The 21,977-nt window shown below is 42.5% G+C and overlaps 2 protein-coding genes across 2 annotated transcripts in view; one reads left to right on the top strand and one right to left on the bottom strand.

Moving 5' to 3' along the window:
• Nucleotides 1-106: 106 nt before the first annotated feature.
• Nucleotides 107-16,860, top strand: BCCIP (BRCA2 and CDKN1A interacting protein). The gene is made up of 7 exons (XM_006143897.3): nt 107-318; nt 4,535-4,609; nt 5,283-5,363; nt 11,668-11,757; nt 12,538-12,725; nt 14,903-15,077; nt 16,578-16,860. Exons 1-7 carry the CDS (start codon nt 154-156, stop codon nt 16,746-16,748), a joined length of 945 nt encoding a protein of 314 aa, XP_006143959.1. The 5' UTR covers nt 107-153; the 3' UTR covers nt 16,749-16,860.
• Nucleotides 16,770-21,977, bottom strand: part of DHX32 (DEAH-box helicase 32 (putative)) — a 47,895-nt gene continuing 42,687 nt past the window's right edge. Inside the window, exons 9-11 of the mRNA XM_006143896.3 lie at nt 20,251-20,438; nt 19,117-19,298; nt 16,770-17,332 (exon numbers count right to left, since the gene is read on the bottom strand). Of these exons, the coding sequence (XP_006143958.1) occupies nt 17,161-17,332; nt 19,117-19,298; nt 20,251-20,438 (542 nt within the window). The 3' untranslated portion in view covers nt 16,770-17,160. The remainder of the gene's footprint in view (nt 17,333-19,116; nt 19,299-20,250; nt 20,439-21,977) is intronic.

Below are 21,977 nucleotides of genomic sequence, written 5' to 3'. Positions count from 1 at the left end.
GAGAAATCACGGTCGTGGGCTCCAGAAGGGGCACCGGAGCTAAAGCCGACTCAGCGCCGAGGTTCTTCGCGCTCGCCCGCCCCCTCGGCTAGTTTGGGTTGGTCGGGAAGGGCAGGCGTGGGGAAGTTGCGCAGGCGCGGTGTGGGCAGCAGCATGGCGTCCAGGTCCAAGCGGCGAGCCGTGGGGAGTGGGGTGCTGCCGCCGCCGGTGGCTGCGGTTCTGCGCGATGGCGAAGAGGAGGAAGACGAGGATGAGGACGAAGGCAGTGACGAAGACAGTGAGGAAGAAGAGGACGAAGAGGATGAGGTTGTTGACGAGGTGAGAAGTACAGGCGGTTGGTATAAACCCCAATTTGATTAAAAAAAACTTTGGCAACCGAGCTGTGTGAAAATGGTGTGAGTGCGAGCAGTAATGACTTCCCTGTCTCTGAGGGCCTGCTAGCGGAAACCCGAGAGGATACACGCTTACTCGGGTTTCACTTTTTCTTTCTCGCACACAGTCATTGCTTTCCATGCTGATGACGTTGTGAAGTCCTGCCGCTGCCCGGCTGTCCTCACCACCTCCAGAAGCCTGCCACGATGTTGTTCAGTGGCTGTCTTTAGTTCTCAGCCTAAAGCCCCAGATCCTTAATGTACCTTCGAGGGCCTTCAGAGTTCATCCTCTCTCTCCCTTGCAGCAGCTGTCCATCTTGTTCATTTTGCATGCTTCACTCACATGGATCCTCTGTCAGGTCTTCAAGGCCTCCTGACCCATTCTGCCATAGAACCTATAACATATAAAAAATGTACATATTTATGTGGGTACAGTGAGATTTTTTTTTCAGTGCAAGAATACAAAGTGTAATGATTAAATGAGGATAATTAGTGTCTGCATCATCTCACCCGATTGCTATCAGTGTTGGTCACGGTTCAGAGTCTTCTTTTTCTATTACTCTGAGATGCTGTTAACTGTATTCTATACTACTAGGTATTGTTCTTATTTGTGATTTTGTTTCCATCAATTAACATCTTCCTGTACCCCCTCCACTATCCTTCGCAGCCTATTAGAACTCAAATTCTCTTCTGTATTCTACATAGTTTTTCCTTCCTTGTTCAGATCTCAGCTAAGCTGTATTTTTCGTCTCCCTGGGACAGCTGACCCAGGCCCTGGTCAGAGTCTTTGGTTTTATGGTCTCATAGAATTAACTGGGTTCTTGTCTTCAGAATAGCTAATACCATAAACCCTGACATCATAGGCACTTCCAATTTGTTGAGGGAATAATTTGGACTGAGTGATTCTTAAGACTACTGGATGTCTAAATAGGTACCTCAAACTCACCCAAAACAAAATTTGTCATTCTTGTCCCCTTGCTAATCTTCACCATTTCTGAAAGTGGGTCCCAAATTAACCAGTTACTCAAACCTGGGAGTTAACTTTAATTCTTCCCCTCTCCTTATCCAACATCTACTCCATCAGTAAATCCTGATAACTTTACTTCAGTGTCCAAACACTTCTCATCATTGATTCTCTGACCATCATAGTCCACACCTCCACTGTCTGTCACCTGGGCTCCTGTGACAGTTTTTAACTGGCATGCCTTTGTCCAGTTTTGTTCCCCGACTGCAATTAAAGCCAGAGAGATTTTCTAGGACTATTTGGACTTCCTTGCTCAGAGTGCTCCACTGGCTTTCTGTTTCATTTATAAGAAAATCTGAAGTCCTCATGGTTGAGGCACAGAAAGGCAGCCAGGATGGCTGGATCAGAATAAGCAAGAGAGAGTCATGAGAAATAAAAGAGATAAACGTAAGTCGGAATGAGCATAGAGGGAAGGATACAGGCAAGTATGGATGCAGAGTTACGGCGAGACTAGCATGGGTAAGGTAAGTCTTCCATTAGAGATGAGCGCTTTGACTCCTTGTCTTAAGTGCCTTTGAACAATTTCTCACTTAAAGAACTGGCTATTTCTGCCAACTTTGGCGTACAGAAACCAGTGCGCCTTGAATTAATGTGAAAAGTTTATCAGATGCCAAGCATTAAAGTTTGGATAATGATCATCATTGATGAGACTAAATCGATATCATCTTTATGGAGGGAAATTCGACAGTAGTTAAACATCAAAATTTAAAATATGTGGGAACCAGCAGTTAGCTTAATGGCTATGTCACTGGATTCCCATGTAGTTGACCGTGGTTTGCTTCCCGGACCCGGTGGCTTAGAACTCATGCTGGGCGTGTGTGCGTGCATGCCCAAGATCCTGAGAGAAGAATGGAGGAGAAGGGATTGCGGTGTGACCATCCCCCCTGGGGGGTGATTTCTCGCTTTCTGTCTCTATGTCTCTGTCTGTCTGGCGAGTGCACACGCCTTATAGTGAAAACCTCTCAAAAAAAAAAATTTAAAATGTGTACGTCCTTTGATTCAGTCATTCTACTTGTAAGGATTTACTCAGGAGTAATGGTAATCATGCTAGGTCCAGCTGCAGTGACTCACACTGCTAAGATACTGTTTCTCAGAAACTGAGGTCAGTGGGAGGTCCAGATTAAATTCCCAGCCTCACCTAAAACAGGTGACACCACGGCTTATACCTGCAGTCCTAGCCGGCCAAGGAGCTGGGAGGATCCCTACCTGGCCAGAGGCTGTCAAAAAAAAAAAAAAAAAATCAGCCTTTCTCTCTCTCTTTCTCTGTCTTTCTATCTCAAATAAGCATTTGGTTTTTTTCCACGAGCAAGAGAGAGAGAGAGATATAGAGAACCTCCACAGGGTCTTGACGTCATGATCCACCCTCAGTCTTCAGCAAGTCTTAAATCATGGGCGAGCCCATGCTCAGGGAGGTCTCTGGACTCAAACTGGGAACTTCCCAATGTGCGATGGCCTCACAGATCTTCACACTTTACCACTGTACTACAGTGTCTAGCCCCCTAAATAAATTCTAAAGTAATCACGGGCCAGCTGGTGGCATGTTGATTAAGGCAGCTGACTCTGACATGGACTACTGTGTGGTCTGAGTCCTGGACCAGATGGCTTGAAAAACGTACTGTGTGCATGTTTGCGTGTGGCCAAAATCCTAAAAGGAGAAACGGAGGAGAAGGGATTGAGAAGTGACCACCCCTGGGGTGACTGCTCACACATGGCAATCAGCCGTGTGGGATCCAGCCACCTTGATCACCATGCCACCAGATGACCCAGATTTTATTTTTTTTGAAATGAAGTGCTACTTTCATTTATTTGTGGCATAGTTCAGTGACATCATCTCTTAGATTCTGTTGTTTTGCAGAGATAGAAACGTAGTTACACATACCTCCTTCTAGCCTTTTATACTCACCATAATTCCTCTTGTTTTAGGGCTTTAGCTTGTGCTGTTCTCTGTGCCAGGAACACTCTTCACTTGTTCTCAGTTCCCAGCCCAAGTCTCACCTCTTTAAGGAATCCTTTCCTAACTTTCTGACTTCCTGATTTTTGAGTTACTATTACACTATGTACCTTTGTTTTATAGCATGTTATAATTTTACGTTTATTTCCGTGGATATTTTCTTTTTTTAAATTTTATTTATTATTTAAATGTGACCAGAGAGGTTCAGAGAGAGAGAGAGCAAGAGAGACAAAAAGTGAAAAAGCAAGCCACCAAGTCCAGGACTAGAACCATGGTCGGCCCTGTGGGAGTCTAGCGCCTGTAACCAGAAGGCCACCTGCCAGCCTCTCTGTGAATATTTTCTTTATATTCCTGCTTAAACTATGAGCTTCCAAGAGCAGGAGCCTTCATGTCTGCTTCACTCCCATTTCATCTCAAGTGCCTGGCATAGTGCTTGACCCATTAAATGTTCAAGAGTGTAAAACATAGCATCAAAATCATGGGATAAATCAAGCTCTTGGCAATTCCAAGGACTTCTGAAGAATGATTTTGTCCTTTGTCCATCCTTTCTGCTGTCAAGTAAATAATAATTTCTCCTTTGTGGCTACTGTGACTGGACCAGACTTTCTCAGATTTAAACTAGGTCACTCCAAGTGTTTCGATCCTCTCAGACTTCTGTCTAACACAGGGAAGCAGTTTGGAGGTGCTTTGTAATCCACACAGATGGCAATCTTGCCAATGTTAGCCTGCTTTGAAGCCGACATTTCTTCAGATACCATTTTATTTTTATTTATTTATTTTTGTTAAGTGGTTTTTGCCTTAGGGCTCATGTGCTTGCCAGAGAGACAAAGAGACAGAGGGAGAGGGAGAGTATGAAATCACCACTGGGAAGGATGGCCACACCATAGTCCCTTCTCCTCCATTCTTCTCTTGGGATCTTGAGCACGCTTGCACACGCACCCAGGGTAAGTTTCAAGCCACTGGGTCTGGGACTCAAACCGTGATCAGCCATGTGGGAGTCCAGCTACATAACCACTATACCATCTGCTGGCCCCTCATTTTCTTTTTATTGTTTTTCTATCTTCTGTAAATGAATAAATAGCCTAAAATAATGGAAGTAGATGGGGGGGAAACCTGCAAAATGGAAAATAATGTCTGAATTATCTTAGGAAGCTTTTTATGACAACCTATTTTTTGTGTTATTTACAGGAAGTGAATATTGACTTTGAAGCTTATTCCATCTCACATAATGATTATGACGGAATTAAGAAGTTACTGCAGCAGGTATTGCCTTTTACTTTCTGCAGGTCATTGAACAGAAACTTTCTTGAATTTTGTCCTTTCAAAATTCCCATTTCTCCCCTTTCCACTTTGCCCTGAAGGAAGAATGGTTTTTCTTTTCTCAGCCTCATTCCTTTATTTGTGTGCTCTTAGATCCCTTCTGTTGCTATTTTGTGTCCTAAAACATTTTTCCTTTGGTCTGCTTATTACTTGAGCTACTATTCTGTTTTCTCTAATTCCCCTCCAAACTTGGTAGGGTAAGTCAGTTCTTATATAACAGCCACGTAACTTACTGCTCATTCATTGCTAAAAAACCTGCTCTGGCTGCTTCTGCTTATTCCTCTCCTCTCTGTGAGATCACTCTGGCTCTCTAACCTTTGTAGCCTCTGGCCACCAAATTCTTCAGCCTAAGCTCATCTTTCTTCTCTTTTTTCTTTCCCTCCCCCATACCCCCTATCTTACCACTGACTACCTCTTCTCTGAAGTTCCCTAACTTTTAGCTTCTTTGACTCTGCTGGGCTTTTCTTTTAATCTTGAGATTGCTTTTCTTGGTCATCTTTTTGGTCAAGTTATTGAAATTGCATTATTTTTATTTGAATGTAGAATTCGAAGTTTGATCAGACATCCTGCTTTGATCTTAATTAAAAAGATTTTTTTTTTTTTTGTCTCACTTTAGCTTTTCCTAAAGGCTCCTGTGAACATTGCAGAGCTAACAGATCTCTTAATTCAACAGAACCATATTGGGAGTGTGATTAAGGTAAATAGGACAACTATGCTTATTCTGATTAAATGAGTTCTCTATCCTGTTCAGCTCCGACTGGGAGGCAGTATCACTTGAGGAAGGGAGAGTAGTCAGAAAGCTGGTGCAGCGATCGGGGATTATTAGATGTATAATCCACACAGTGGCAATGGAGAGGGAGAGAAGGGAGCTGACCCACATGTTTGGGAGATGAAATATGATGGGGCTTAGTATGTCATGGGGTCTGAGAGTGGCAGAAAAATGGGGTCAACGATGACTCCCAGGTTTCTGGCTTGAGCAACCAAGGAAACACAGAGAAAAATCAGGTTAAGAGGAGGATTATGGGAGCTAGCAGATGACATAGCTGTTACATTGTTGGACTCCCACATGACCAAGCACGGTTTGAGTCTCAGACCTAGCGCCTTGAAAATCACACCGGGCATGTGTGCATGCATGCCCAAGATCCCAGGAGGAGAATGGAGGAAAAAGGACTGTGGTGTGGTCATCCCGCTGGGGGCTGATTTCTTAATTGCCTTCTCACTATCTCTGTCTCTCTTCCTCTCTTCCAACAAACACACAAAGGCAAAAAAATTCTTAAGGAAAAAAAAGAGGAGGAATACAAGTTTGGATTTGTATGTTTTGTTTTGAACAACCTGTGACACATACAAATTAGATGTATGCGCAGCAGCAGGAGCCCATGGACTTGGGAGTTTTTGACAGGCAAATAGTCATTGACGTTATGAAAGTGGTTGGGGTTGCCCAGGTAAGAGGCAGACATCCTGGTAATACCAACCGTACTTGGATGAGTAAAATAAGTGGCAGAGCCAGCAAAGGAGATCGAAAGAAGTGACTAGGGAAGTTAGAAGAAACAGCAGCAGAGTGGTATCCTGCAAAGCAGAGGGAGAGAACATTTGAGAGAGTAAACTGTCATCATGGTAGATATGGTAGAGGGTCCAACACACTGAGGACTGGCTTGGATCCTGGTTCTGTGCATGTCACCTGCAAACTACCCCATGCTTAGTGTCCTAGAACAGTAATAGTCATCGGTTTGGCGTGTGGATTTGTAATCGGGACAGAGCTCAGCGGGCACCACTCATCTCTGCTCTCGGTCTGTGTCACATTACCTGTTGAGGCTCAGGTGAGGGCTAGAGGATTCACCTATAAGGTGGTTCACTCACATTATTGGGAAGTTAATGCTGACAGGTGTTTAGGAGCTCAGCGAGGACTCAGAGACAGGGTCCTTGGTTCCTCTCCATGTGGTTTGGTTCTTAGAAGCAATGGCCCAAGAGAATAGAAATATATAGTAAAAATATATAGTATCTTTTTTTTTTTTGAGAGTGAGAGAGGTTTTTGCTATAGGGTACATATGTTCTCTGGAGAGACAAATGGATAGAAAGCGAGAAATCACCCCCTCGGGAATGACCATACCACAATCCCTTCTCCTCCATTCTCTCGGGATTTTGGGCATGCATGCACTTGTGCCCAATATGAGTTTCAAGCCACCAGGTCTGGGACTTGAACCACTACATGGGAGTCTAGCAACATAACCATTAAGCTATATGCTGGTCCCAATACATAGCATCTTATGATACAGTGTCATTTTCATTTGCTTGATCAAGCACAGACACAGAGTTTTACCCAGAGGAGGGCATATAAACCCCACTACTTGATAGAAGGAATGTCGTGGTCACTCAGACTAAAGAGAATTTCGGATGGGAGATGTAGTCTGCCACAGTTACCTTAATCTGTCTCCGTTTCTAACTCTAAAAATGGAAACGATACTAGTATCTGCCTGGTATGTGGACGAAATGAGTTGCCAAGTGCTTCAAACAGTGCCTGACCTAGAGCAAGTGCTATGTATGTGTGACCATCACTGTTGCTGTCTGTTTCCTGTTCCTAGCATCTGTTGTCTAAGCTGTCATGAAAAGCCAAACAAATAAAAACTCCATTTCAGCCTAATGTTCCACTCTACCTTACTTTCAGCCATCTAGCTCACTGTTTTCAAAGCCATAATTCTTAAAAAGTAGTCTTATTCATGGTCTCCACCTCCATTCTTCCTATTCATTTCTCAAACACCCTAGTCTGAATGGTTTTTTTTAGAGGTTTTGTCATAGGGTGAGTGTACTCCCTGGAGAGAAAAACAGAGATGGTGAGAGGGAAAGTGAGAAATCACTCCCCAGGAGGTATGGCCACACTCCATTGTCCTCTTGTAATCTTGGTCACATTCACTCAGCATGATTTTTACACCACTGGGTCCAGGGCTCAAACCACAGTCAGCCATGTAGGAGTCCAGTGATGTAACCACTACACCACCCTAATCTGGGTTTTACACCACTTAAATTCTGACACTGAATGATAGGGTCGCCATTATCTTTACTAACTAAATATATAGTGGACACTTTTTGGCGCTTCTGACATTAGTAGCCTCATGGCACTAAAAGTAAAGGTAACAAAAGAAAACATATGGTACATTGCTTTTACTCGGGCACTGGAGAAAGCAGACCACCTGCTCTTTCATCACACGAACAGATCTGTAGCTGATTAGTGTCATAAGACCTGATGGGTGTGTATGAGAAGCAGTTGTTTGATTGTGTTTTTAGTTTTGCTATAAGGCACGTGTATTCACCAGAGGGACGGGACAGTGGGCAGTGAGAAATGGGGTGGCCATATTGCAGTGCCTTCTACGTTCTCCTCTCTGGATTTTGGGTATGTATACACATGTATCTAGTGTGATTTTCAAGCTGCCGATTCCTGGACTTAAACTATGCAGTCGGCCATCTGGGATCCAGCCACCTTAACCTCCATGCCACCTGCTGGCCTAAAAAAAACAGTTGTTTTTAATTCTTTTCTAAAAAGTTTATTTCTTCCATGAGCAAGAGAAATAGACAGCATCTCTAAAAAGTTTATTTCTTCCATGAGCAAGAGAAATAGAGAGCATCTGAGACAGGCTATTCATGCTACAGCTCACCGCCATTTTCAGCCAGCCCTGGATGATGGGTGTGTGTGTGTCTGGTGCATTCAGGGAGAACGCCAGAACCCAGAACCTTCCCATGTGGGTCAGCCTCACATAGTGTTATATTTTACCACTGTGCCACTGTCAGGCCCCTTTCTTCCATGAGCAAGAGAAATAGAGAGCATCTGAGACAGGCTATTCATGCTACAGCTCACCGCCATTTTCAGCCAGCCCTGGATGATGGGTGTGTGTGTGTCTGGTGCATTCAGGGAGAACGCCAGAACCCAGAACCTTCCCATGTGGGTCAGCCTCACATAGTGTTATATTTTACCACTGTGCCACTGTCAGGCCCCCCGGTGGTTTTTTTCTTGAAGGAGCTGATCTAATGGTAGAATTGACCATTTAAATGGATAATCACACAGATAGGTCTATTGTTATGACTATGACTTCTTTGACTTCCACAGAGATGCTTCAGGTGTCCCAAGGACACAGACTTCTTGTTCCCATGAGAGGGACTGCCCAGACCATTTGCTGGAGCCATTGGGATTGGAGAGATTTGAAACGTCTATAGAAGACAGTCTCTAGAGCTGAGAGAAAAGGGCATAAGCATCAGTTGGATAGAGAAGCTAGAAATTTAGGGGCGAGATGTTACTGAATTTTCGCTTGCAATGAATACTTAACACTACGGTATTGAATAAAAAAAATTGGGTTGAATGAAGAAGCTTTAGAGGGTAAGGGCCAGGTGGGATGGGCTAGGAGTTATTATTTTGATAGGCAGGGAAATGAGCCAACTAGGGAGAGCTCTTACTGGGGAGACAGCTGTAGATGTGATGGTGACTCCAGACCTACGGGAAGACAGACCGTGTGTGACCCTGCCGAGATGATTGACAGGGCCCGTATTGGGGAGAAGACAATTGGAAGTATTCTGGGAAATGCTGTTTATAATCAAGTAACCATTTCTTGGATAACCTTAATTTCCCTTGGTCTGTCATTACCTCATAGATTTGGCACAGTAGCTAAGCATCCTTGAAGTGTAGAGAAACTATAGAATTTTGATCTTGGGGGCCTTGCTGGTTTATCTATTACTCTTTTTCTGGACTCCTTTTCCCTTTCTCCTTCATGACCAAACATGCCCTTGGTCCTCTCACTGATACAGTCTCCTCATGATTACCTTCTCATTCTTTACTTTCATATCATCTTCTTTTGTTGAACTTAGGACTTTTGTCATCTTGGAACATAGTTAGTTGCCTATGCCTTTGACACCACACCTAAGCTACTTCCATCCTCGTTCCAACAGGTAGGAACTGTTGCGCTGTAACATGCAGATTTAACAGACATGTTTTGCTTTGATTTTTTTTTTTTAAGAGAGATTTTTGCTATAGGGTGTGTACGCTTGCCAGAGAGACAGAAAGTGAGATGTCAATCCCTGGGGGATGGCCATGCCACAGTCCCTTCTCCTCTTGGGATTTTGGGCATACATGCGCACGTGCCAAGCCTGAGTTTTAAGCTGGTTCTGGGACTCAAACCATGGTCAACTATGTGGGAGTCGAGCAATGTAACCATTATGCCCTCTCCTGGTCCTGCTTTGCTTGTTTTAAAGCCAAGTAACTACTTGGGGAACTCCTTTGCCTAAGCTTCCTTCCCAGGGGCATTGTCGGTTTAGAGTCCTTGCTGCTTTAGAGTGTGCACAGGCCTTTCCTCAGGCTCTGGTCTGCTTCCACTCCCTGCTCCCTGCTGTCACTTGTACCTGCTCTACCCTGTGACCCGAGGTCTTAGGAGCGCCTCAAAGCTGTAAACATCCTGCCTCCTGAGGGTCAGAGACAGCACCTAACCTAACTGAACTAATGGTGCTGAAGGATATGCGGGAACTTTTTAAGACAGTTCTCACCACAACGGGTTTGAGGAATTGTGGGGTAGTTGTAGATCCCTGCTTTCTTTCGGTGTAAAAGCAACAGCCTTCTTTCACTTCATTCACTCAGCACATGCTCTGTGCCAGGCTCCATGCTGGCTGCTGGGGATGAAATCAGAGAAGTGTTTACGAATTGGATGAGCAAATAGGCAGCAGGTGAAAGAAGAAATGAGGACAATGCATCGAGGTTTCTGAGTAGAAGGGCCATCCGAGTAGAGCCAGGAAGTTCAAGTTGGAGCCAGCCATTTCATTCTTAATCCTAGTTTCTTAATTTGTCATTTCCTGTCTTGCTTTTTTAGTTCTCTCCTGCTCATCTGGTCGTCATGAATGGCACTTAGCCTTGTTTAACTTCACCAGTGATCAGGATTGGCAAGTGCTCTGGAATCAGGAGTTACAGGAGAAACAGTGTGAGCCAGCAGAGAAGCAAGAGCAGACTCCAGCCAAATCATTTAGAAAGCAAATTAAAATGCTTTATTTCATGAGGTTTTTACTTCTGGATTCACGATACTATATATTGTGAATATGGTAAAGGAAAATGTCTTAAATATTTAGGGGTCGGGCCCTTACTTAGCACAGTAGTTAAGTGCTATGCATAAGAATCAGATCCCACTTGGCTGACTGGTTTGAATCCCAGCCACAGTGGCGTGAAGAAAAGTGGACACGTGTATGTGCTCCTGATCCTAAAGGAATGGAGGAAAAGAGATTGCAGCATGAACAGGTCCCATTGGGGGATGCATTATTTCTCTCTCTCTCTCTCTTTCTCTCTCTCTCCAGGGAGTATAATTTAAAAAAAAATTTTTTTAAAGAGTTGGCAGATGGTGTGGTGGTTACGGGCGCTGGATTCCCACATAGCTGACCACAGTTTGAGTCCTGGACCTGGAGGCTTGCTTTGAGACCTCGGCCTGGAGGCTTGCTTTCTTACTTTCCCTCTCTCTCTCTCTCTCTCTTTGGTTAAATTAAAATAATAATTATAACAAATAGAATTAAATAAATAATTCTTTAAAAAAATTTTTTTTAAATTCAATTTTTTTTGACATAAGGAAAAAAGAAGGAAAAAAATTTAGAGCAGGATGATCTTATCCAGAATGTAAAAGGAGGAACAGAGCCTAGGGAGGTGAGAGGATGTGGGCCAGGTAACATGCTACTTAGTGTACACAAAAATGAAATCATCCCCCGCCTCCGCCCAGTGGGGATGGCCACACTGCAGTCCTTTTCCATTCTCCTCTTGAGATTTTGGGAGCATGCACACACATCCAGCATGAGTTTTAAGCTACTGGGTCTGGATCTCCAACCGTGGTCGATTACATGGGAGTCCAGTGATGTAATCATTACTCCATCTGCTCGTCCCTGGTTTTGCTTTACAAAAGTAAAAAGGTAAAGAGACCTAGGTTCTGAGACTTAGCAGTATACTCCTTCTCAACCAAATATGAACTTTTTATATGTTTTTCTTTTTTAAATAGCAAACGAATGTTTCAGAAGACAGCGATGATGATATGGATGAAGATGAAATTTTTGGTTTCATAAGCCTTTTAAATTTAACCGAAAAAAAGGTGGGTTCTCCGAGTGGTATCTAAATGGGTTACTTTCGTTTTAATGCATGACGAAAGTGTCTTTTATGTCAGGTAATGATATTAATTATAAGGATGTGTACTCTAATGAAATCTTATTGTAACCCTTTTCATTAGGAAGGTGGTACTGTGTTATTTGAGTACTCTGTACCAGTTAAAGTTATTTATGCCCCGAGCTGTGGAGAATTGCCTGACCGTTCAGTCACTCATGTTGGGATTGGCACGGGAGCTACCGATGATGTGTCCCTGCAGCTGTTTTCTTTGCTACTTGCTTAGTGTGACTGTTTGAGGCTTCGCTGCTTTCTGAACTAGCGTTTACTGGTGTTCTGATTCATCTCCTTTATAGACTTGCTGATGAGTTCTGGTAAAAAGTAAACCAGCCGCTTATCCTTCGCAAAAGGTGATGCAGGCTTTACTTAACCTTTAATTTTCAAGTGAATTTTACACTTCTGTCTTTATGAGGTGGACTAGAGTGGCTATTCCAGCATTTTTTGAGCATTATTTATAACCCTCTCATACCATTGATCATGGGATAGTAAATAACCAGGTATAGTTACTTTGAGAAATACTTAAGCAATCCGATATACTGAAAATGTACACGATTTTAAAGGCTGTGGTAAGAGCTTTATTCCTCTGATCCTCTGTTAAAAGAAAGCTGACATGAATAGTTCTGAGTTTCTTTTGCCCTACCCCTAAGATAAAGTGGTAACTTTCACTTTTTAAGTTTTTTCCTATAAGCAATGGCTTTCTCTTTGCTTCTAGGGTACCCAGTGTGCTGAACAAATAAAGGAGTTGATTCTAAGCTGTTGTGAGAAGAACTGTGAAAAGAGCATGGTTGAACAACTGGACAAGGTTTTAAATGACACTACCAAGCCCGTAGGCTTTCTCCTCAGTGAAAGATTCATCAATGTCCCTCCACAGATCGCTCTGCCCATGCATCAGCAACTTCAGTGAGAGACTTTGGAAAATGCCTTTGAACAGTAATTTTTTTTCTAGGAAGGTTCAGAAATGTGATTTAAATGAAATATGTAGATAAAAAGAGTTCTACATGTGGTTAAGTGAGGAAAATGTGGTTATTGTGAGGAAAATGAAGAAACATCCTATGAGGTGCATATGTAATTAATACTGGGCTTTCTTGAAGTTTTATTTGTCATAATCCTAATGATCTTAAAGGTATAAATGGTATAAAAGTAGAATGAATTTCATAGAGACTTTTTACCCCATTGAGGGTTTCTCTTTTTTTTTTTTTTAACAAATTTCTATAACTCAAAAAAAAAAAAATGTTGAGCAGGAGTAACAGTAAAATTCCTAAAATCTATTGGTATGTTTTATAGCTAATGAATTCACAGTTCTGACACAGTGTTTCTGGCTTCTTGAAGATTTTTTTCTTTTTTAAAGATTTTTGCCATATGTATGCTCACTAGAGACAGGGAGAGGAAAAGTGAGAAATCATTCCCCAGGGAGGATGGCAGTCTCTTCTCCATTCTCCTTCTGGGACTTTGGGCACACATGCACATGCTGCTGGTGCAGTTTCTTTGGCACACATGCACATGCTCCTGGTGCAATTTCTTTTTCTTTAAGAATTTTTTTGTCTTAGGGTGTGTGCACTCCCCAGAGAGAGAGACAGAGACAGTAAAAAGGAAAGTGAGAGATCACCCCCTCCCCAGGAAGGGTTGGCCACACTGCAATCTCTTCTACTCCATTCTTCCAGGATCTTGGGCACACATGCACATGTGCCTGCTGTGATTTTTCAAGCCGCCAGGTCAGGGACTTAAGCCGTGGTGAGCCATGTGGAAATCTAGCACCTTAACTACCATGCCATCTGCTGGCCCATTTTGTTTCTTAATGTAGGAGCTTATAAAAATATCTCAAATATAAGAAGAGGTGTGGAAGTCTCTAGTAAACTGAACTGAGTGAACTAAAAATGGTATGTCCTGTGCTTTTTAATTTTGCCATAGGGCATATGTGCTGGATTGAGAAAGTGAGAAATCACCCCCAGGGGAAGAAATGGAGACAGGGCCTTTACAGAATATTACTTCTCAGAAGTCGCAGCATCGTGTTGCAGTTTCCCTTTAGATACCTGTGGGACCGTGGGACTCTAACTGTACTCTGGAAACCTTTAGGTGTGCCATTTTCCATTCTGCTTTTCAGTTTTACTCATTTGACTGCTTTCCATCTTTTCTGCTAGGGTTCAGATTGTGCTTCTGGTGCAATAAGGTGTTTTTTTTTTTTTCTTTTTTTTCCCCCCGGATCAGCGGAGCTCATGTTTATTTGGTTTCATAGGAGAGTCATTTGCTTTCTTTTCATCCTTTCTTTTTTCCCTGCCTGCCAGAAGGCACATGTACTTGACAGATAGAGACAGAGGAGATGGAGAGGGAGAAGGCAGCCCCCAAAGGGGCCACAGTCCCTTCTCCTCCTTTTCTCCATTCTGTTGGGATTTGGTGTGTGTATATGTTTTTGGCATGTTTTCAAGCTGCCAGGACTGGGATTCAAAACACTGGGACACAGGGCCAGCCCTGATCCTCTATTAAAAGAAAGCTGAAGTGGATAGTTCTGAGTTTCTATTTATTTTTGTTTGGCGACAGCCAGATACATAGAGCTATGTGTAATACTAGAAGGAAAAAAAAAAGATTTCATTGCCATTCTGTGGACTAGTTCTTGCAACTTCTGTAGTACGTCAGAAATTAGTCCTCTTTAGTGACTACAGTAGCAGTCACATGCTGTAGTAGCATTGGTTGTGGCTGTATGCCTTTGTGTATTTTGGTTAAATGTTTGCTTTGAAAAAATTAAATTCTTAAATATTTTCAACTTCTGCATAGACAGAGCAGGATGTTATTAAATAAATCTGAGACTCATATAGTTGCTCCCTATCCATATCTCAGGGCATACATAATCTGAGATTCATCATGCAATCTATCATAAAGAGCAGTGCTATAATCAATCTGAGGTACAACCAACTAAGTAAAAAAACATTGCTATAGAAGCATCCAGATTGGATGCATGTTCTTTAAGTCTAAGTCACAGCAAAACACATTGAAGGTGTCTCACTGCTTTTCTCTGTGCTCTGGTTTGTTGCTGGAGTCCACCTAACCCAGCAGATAAAACATTCCGTGTGTATGCCTTGTAGGAAAGAACTAACAGAAGCACACAAAACTAATAAGCCATGTGGGAAGTGCTACTTTTACCTTCTGATTAGCAAGACGTTTGTGGAAGCTGGAATAAACAACTCCAAAAAAAAAAGGAACATCCAAAAGAAAGATGAGTTAATGTTTGCAAATGCAGAGGAAGAATTTTTCTGTGAGGTAAGACTACCATGTTTTCATCTATTTGTTTAGATGTAAGTAGTTTTTGAATCAAGATTTATTGTACTCTGTGTCAGAGTCCTTTGAGTGCAGCCATTCTGTATCTCTGTGTCCCTAGTAGCTAGCAGCTAACAAAGTAACATGGTGTCTTGCACACAGTAGGTACTCAGAAGGCTGTTCAACAGCCTCCCCATCTCCATCGTTGGTGCATAGTGTGGAGAACAGAGCAATTACATTGCTGCAAATGATTAGACATTTATATACTTTCCTGAGGCCTTTAATTCTGAAACCACACTGTGAGGTAGAAATAGCTTGCATTTATAGATATGGACATTAAATCTCAGGAGAATTAGGGAACTCATCTGAGATCACATAGCTGGTCAGTTTAAGAACTGGGGTACCCCTGTGTGTCGTGCCCTTGGTTGTGTATATGTCATCCCATTGGTGGGATTGCTTCCTGTGAGGTAACGTTCACTGTGATAGACAACCAAATACTAGAGAATATTCTTTATCACACTCTCTTCCTCTTAAAAATCTTGAAATACATCTCTGCTGGTAGGGAGGTTAGGAGGGGGAGGAGGTAGGGAACATACTTCCCTGAATTGGATGATATCACTTACTACTTGAAAGTCTTCCATTAAAACTGAAAGCACTACAGATCCAGCTTAGCTCTTGTTTTCTAGGAAATAAAGTTTTAAAAAACCAAAAACCTCAGCACTGTGGGCAGACCATTTCAGGGAAGTATAGTGGCCTGATTATGCAGACTTACTCTATGTTTACACCACAGCTTATGCTAAGGAGTAGCTGGGAAAGTCGGAAAAGACCAGGTTTGAAGACCAGTTCTTCTTGTCACATGTTATGAGTCTTCATTTAACTTGTCTATTATAAGACTCTTGATAATCAAGTAAGATTATAAGCACGAATGACTGTGGAATTATAAACTGCATATATAAATGGATGGCAGTACTAATATCATGTAGCTATTTGTTCACCTCTTAGAAATGGCATGCTTTGATCCATGTTCTTCATGAGGGTTAAAAACCTCTTTGGTGAGTGTTTTATAGCTTCTGCCTGAATGGTCTTTTTGAGTTTATTTTCAGTTTTGCTTCTTTTTTTTTTTTTTAAGAGAGATTTTTGTTATAGGGCCTGTGCGTTCCCCAGAGAGACAGACAGAGAAACAGAAAGCGAGAAATCGCCCCCCAGGGAGGATGGCCATGCCGTAATCCCTTCTCCATTCTCCTCTCAGCATTTTGGGCACTCATGCAACACATGTGTCTGGTGTGAATTTGAAGCTACCAAGTCCAGGACTCAACTTGCGGTCAACTAGTGTGAGCCCAGCGACGTAACGATTATGCCAACTGCTGGTCCCATCAGTTTTGCTTTGTTAGCCGATATTAATATTTAAACATATGTCAAACACAGTATCCTTTGTTAGAGGTTAAATGAGTTTTCACTGGGGTTGTCTGTATTTTTAATTCCTGGTTATTCATTTTGGTTTAGAAGGCGATTCTGAAGTTCAGCTACTCAGTGCAGGAGGAGAGCGACACTTGTCTAGGAGGCAGATGGTCCTTTGACGATGTACCCATGAAGCCTTTGCGAACTGTGATGCTGATTCCAGGCGAAAGGATGAACGAAATCATGGACAAGCTGAAAGAACACCTATCTGTCTGACCCATTCCCTGTGGGTACTGATGGGCTTGCTTTATAGAATTACCAGAAAATTCAGTGAAGACTTACTGAAAATCTCGTGACTTTATTCAGATTGAGGTCCTCTACAAAAAGTAACATTTGTCCCATGTGTCTGTGACACATTTACAAAATACAGCTTTTTAAATTTTGGTCAAATTACGCATGGTTGATTAAAAACTTTTCCAATACATAGAAAAACATGCAGTAATTTAAAGAACTCAATAAAAATTTCTATTTTTTATTTTAAAATAATATACAAAGTGTTATTTCTTTTTTAAGACTATGCATGGGGATGTGATATCTGTCTTTGCATTAACTATCTGCACATCAATCCAACAGGCCAACTGTTAGCCTAACTTTGGGGTCCTTATTGCACCTCGTGTTTGGGGGGAAATTACTGAATAGTACATCTCTGCTCAGTAGTTTCAGGGCACGTCTCACACATTTTCTGTTCCTTTTTCATTGTTGAAATGGGAGACAGGTGATCCATTACTTGCTGTAGAATATCTTTACTTTCACTAGGAGGCAGATTACTGAAATAGTATTGGGGTGCCAGTTGCATAAACCTGTTTAAAACAACAACAACAAAAAATAATAGATATTTTTAGAGAAGGGGATAGTGTGAAAGATACCAAATACTATGTCTGGGGCACTTTCCTGGTTCTGGAGAATCTACTTGTAGAACTGGTATTTAATTTAAACTTGTCAGTTTCTCAGTCTTTGTAGAATAAGTACTTTCTGGTTTTCATTTAACTAATCCAACTGTATTGCTAAATAACTTGACTTCTGTAGTGTTATGGCATATAATTAAAGTGCTGCTCACCACTAACCACTGGTAGAAACTATTGCCTATCCTAAGGTTCACCTCCATATAAGAGGGGCCAAATTATATCCTTGGCAAAGACTCTGGGTGCACATAGAAGGAGTATCTTTGCCTATTTCTCATCTTAACCAGTACCACTTGCATCCACTTGCTTAAGCTAGATACCTATGAATTACTCTTAGTTGCTGCCTTGAATACCACTCTGCCCGAGCAATACTGGTACCTTCAAAATGGATCTAGACGTTGCATTAGCCTCTCAGAGACGAGTCTCCATCCTTACTTTTGGCTTTCCTGTCCGTTAGTAACCACAGTTATATTTAAAAGTACATAAAGGATGTCACTCTTGCTTGAAACTCTGACTGCTGCGTACCACACTTAGGATAAAGCCCAAATTCTTCACGTGACCTGCAAACCCAGCACTCTTAGATGTCTGCTTGTCTTGTCCCCTTCTATGCTAGTTCAGTTGCAGTGGCTTCTGTGTTCCTGAAAGATGGGTAAGCTCACTTCTCAAGGTCTGCACATGTGGGCAGTACATTTCTCTAGTGTTTCATTTCTCTAGTGTTTTGTTTCTCTCTTTTTTTTTTTTTTTGGAGAGATTTTCGCTATAGGGCGCGTGTGTTCGCCAGACAGACAGAGAGAGACAGAAAGCGAGAAATCACCCCCCAGGGGGGATGGTCACACTGCAATCCCTTCTCCTCCTTTCTCCTCTCGGGGTCTTGAGCATGCACGCACATGCTCCTGGCATGAGTTTTAAGCCACCAGGTCCGGGACGCGAACCGCGGTCGACTACATGGGAGTCCAGCGACATAGCCATTACGCTAACTGCTGGTTCCCTTGTTTCTCTTAAAAGATTTATCAACACACTGGGTTGAGTACCTAAAATTCCAATGTGGTAGAGAAGTGAAGTAGGGACTGCAGTGTGAACCCCCCTGTGCCCCCCCCCTCCCTTGGGAGAGTGCTTTCTCTTAAGGGCACATACTCTTTATTTTTTTTTTTTTGGAGAGATTTTCACTGTAGGGCGCGTGCGCTCGCCAGACAGACAGAGAGAGACATAGAGACAGAAAGCGAGAAATCACCCCCCAGGGGGGATGGTCACGCCACAATCCCTTCTCCATTCTCCTCTCGGGATCTTGGGCACGCACGCACCCGCCCAGCGTGAGTTTTAAGCCACCGGGTCCGGGACACGAACCGCGGTCGACTACGTGGGAGTCCAGCGACATAGCCATTACGCTAACTGCTGGTTAAGGGCACATACTCTTGACAATTGAAAAAAAAAAAAAAACTAATAAAAGACAAGATATCATGCTTGTTGTATATTCTATACTGTCTTCTCTCTTTATGTTCTAATCACTTGAAAGACCAGAAATATTTCTTAGATATGGAAACCTCCCTTGAGTAGGTAACGCTTGATAAATTAAGACTGGTACCAGTGTAAACTTCTTACAACAAAATGGAGTAAGAACCAAACTTGGTTATTCCCACAAGTACGAATTCAAAAGAGACTACTTTTATCTCCATGAAACTTACAGTTCAGGAGAGATTTCTGAGGTAATCCTGATGTAGTTGTTCTCAGATATGCTGAATTTATGGAAGAGGACCCACTCGGGCATCTTCTTGGTGACAGAGTAACCAGACAGGGGATGCAGCTGAGCGACTTGTTTATGTGTTAGCATTAAGTAGTTACCTGATCCATCGACATCCCGAGCAATCTAAGAGTTTTCAAGAAAAAAGATTCAGCATTAATATAGAAATCAGTAGGGCCAATCATGGCACAGGGTAGTGCACTGCTCAAGGGAAGCTAGGCACCAGTTGGTAACCTTGGTTTGAATCCCTCGCCTAGTCAGCCTGAAACATGCCAGGTATGCGCATGAGTGCCCAAGAACCACCAGGGCAGAGAACTAGAAGAAGGGGATCACGGTGTCACCACGCCCTGTGGTGGGTGCTCCTCTTTCTCTCGTGTGCACTTGTGATCATGAATAAAGCGAAAAATAAAAGTATGTGTGTATAGATCAATAAACAAAAATGTTTGCTGAAAAGATTCCAAAGTATTTCACCCAGAATAGATAAAATTTGCTAGCTATATTTCTCATTTTCAGATGTACAAAATAAGTTATAGGCATGTTTTACCTGAAAATTTGAAATAGTAATGATGTTAGCTACAGCATTTTAAGGCCAGTATGCTACAAAAGTTCAGCTGCAGGATGGTGTTCTGGTCATGAAATAAAACTAAGCGTGTTATCTGCTGTACCATAGACTATATATACTCAACTGTCAAGTGCTTTATACATGTTTTATTTAACTCAATCCTCAACAATAACATTGTGATGTAGGTACCGAACAGATGAGGAAATCAGTTCCAAAATGTCATTTTTCTCCATTAAGTTAGCTGTAGAGTTTGCCATGTGGAAATAGCACATTTCTCGTACTGTGATGTGAAAAGCCCATCTAAAAGCATACTACTTCTGCACTGTTAATTTAAAGGAGCTACATTAATCGACCTTCAATGTAGGAAACAAATGAGACAGTATTTTTATTGGATGGGCATTGGTATTATCAGTTAAATTTAACTTAAATCATCGTCCTAAGTGAGATTGCTGGCAGAATATCCTGCACATGTAAAATTCAGGGAAGCTCATGCTAAGTAGACCTGCCCCTTCTCACCTGCATAAAGTAACCGGACAGAAGAGCTTTCTTTATGTTCAGAGTGTTTTCCTTGGAGCCAAAAGCAGGTTCTGCATAGGGAAGCTCGATTCGCTTGATAATTTCTAAGAGTTCAGCTCGGATAACATCTGCCATCCTGAGTGCAGAACAGTTAAGGAAGTAATCATGACACCACTTTTCAACACAGTCTGCAAAGGAAAAAACGAGGCTGTTTAGAAATGACTCATCCTAAGTGTGGAAGTGCCCAGGCCAGGAAGGTGCTGTCTTTAAGCCCCTTGTACTCTCCTCCCCTAAAAGGATCCTAAGTGAGCAGTACGAAGGCAGTGAGGACGAAGATCTCTGGTGGCTGTGAGACTGGCCGGCTGTGGCACTTCCAGGAAGGGGGCCAGACCACTGGCAGCACCCATACCAGCTGTGGGGGTGCCGTGATCTCAGCCAGCTGTGGAGACAGCATGCTCCTCGCGCTGACCAAAAGCGTATTTCCCTTCATCTAGCTCACAGAGGCCAGAGATGACTGTATTGTATTGAGGTCTACATTTTTTAAAATCTGTTACAAAACACATGTGCTTACTAGAAAAAGAGAAAAAAGGGGAAAGTAAAAAAAGGGGAAAAGTAAAAAAGCATCCCTATGGGGAATGGTCACACCACCATCATTTCATTTCTCCTTCCTTTTTGGGAGTTTGGACACACATACACACATGGCTGATGTGCTTTTTCAAGATCCGGGACACAAACTACACAAGTTGGCCATGTGGGATCTAGCCAACTTAACCGCTCTGCCGCCTAACTGGCCCAACATCTACATTTTGTCTTTTGTGTAAATGGAAAAAATGTATATGGCCATGCCTTTTTGTTTTTTTTAAATACATTTTTGTCATAGAGGGTGTGCTCACTGGGGAGACTATGAGAGAGAAAGTGAAATCATGCCCCGGGAAGATGGCCCCATCACAATCCCTTCTTTTTTCTCTCAGGAATTTTGGGCACGCACACACACACACCCAGGGTGATTTTCAAGGTGCCATGTTCAGGACTTGAACCATGGTCAGCCATGTGGGAATCCAGCACCTTAACTGCTCCATCACCTGCTAGCTCCATGGTCATAACATTTAATCAAACTAGCTCCATGGCCATAACATTTAATCAAACTTGGAAAGAGAAAACTTACAGTATAAATTTCTCTGACCCATGAAAATATTTAATTACATATATAAAAAAGGATTACTACTAGGACAACTTGGGAATTATGTTAAGCTCATCTATCTACCCTAACTGCAACTTCTATATTAAAATTCAGTCACCCAGTTCAGTTTGAAGTTATTCTTTCCTGCCTCCTGTAATATTTAAGGTGGGCCTGGAGTTCTGCCTTGACCTGAGAATGGGAATGCACAGGGTGTAGGCACAGTGGGAGATGTCCCTTATTTACCCTGTCCTGTCCATTCAAGAGCAACATGAGCTCATACTAGGTTAAACTATGCCAGCCATCTTGCTTTCTCTCAAAAGATACCAACAGGGACCAGCACATGGTATAATGGTTACATCATTGGACTCCCACGTAGCTGACCACAGTTCAAGTCTCGGACCCAGCAACTTAAAACTCATGCCAGGGACAGGACCAGCAGGTGGGGTGGTGGTTGGGGCACTGGACTACACATGGCCAACCATGCTTTGGGTCCTGGAACTGGTGGCTTCCTTTCTCACTTTCCCACTCCTTTCATCACTTTCTCTGG

The sequence above is a fragment of the Tupaia chinensis genome, unplaced genomic scaffold (assembly GCF_000334495.1).
Source record: "Tupaia chinensis unplaced genomic scaffold, TupChi_1.0 Scaffold000113_1, whole genome shotgun sequence".
Taxonomy (NCBI): Eukaryota; Metazoa; Chordata; class Mammalia; order Scandentia; family Tupaiidae; genus Tupaia; species Tupaia belangeri.
Note: the sequence above shows the minus strand (reverse complement) of the source record. Positions and strands in the feature narration are given on the sequence as shown.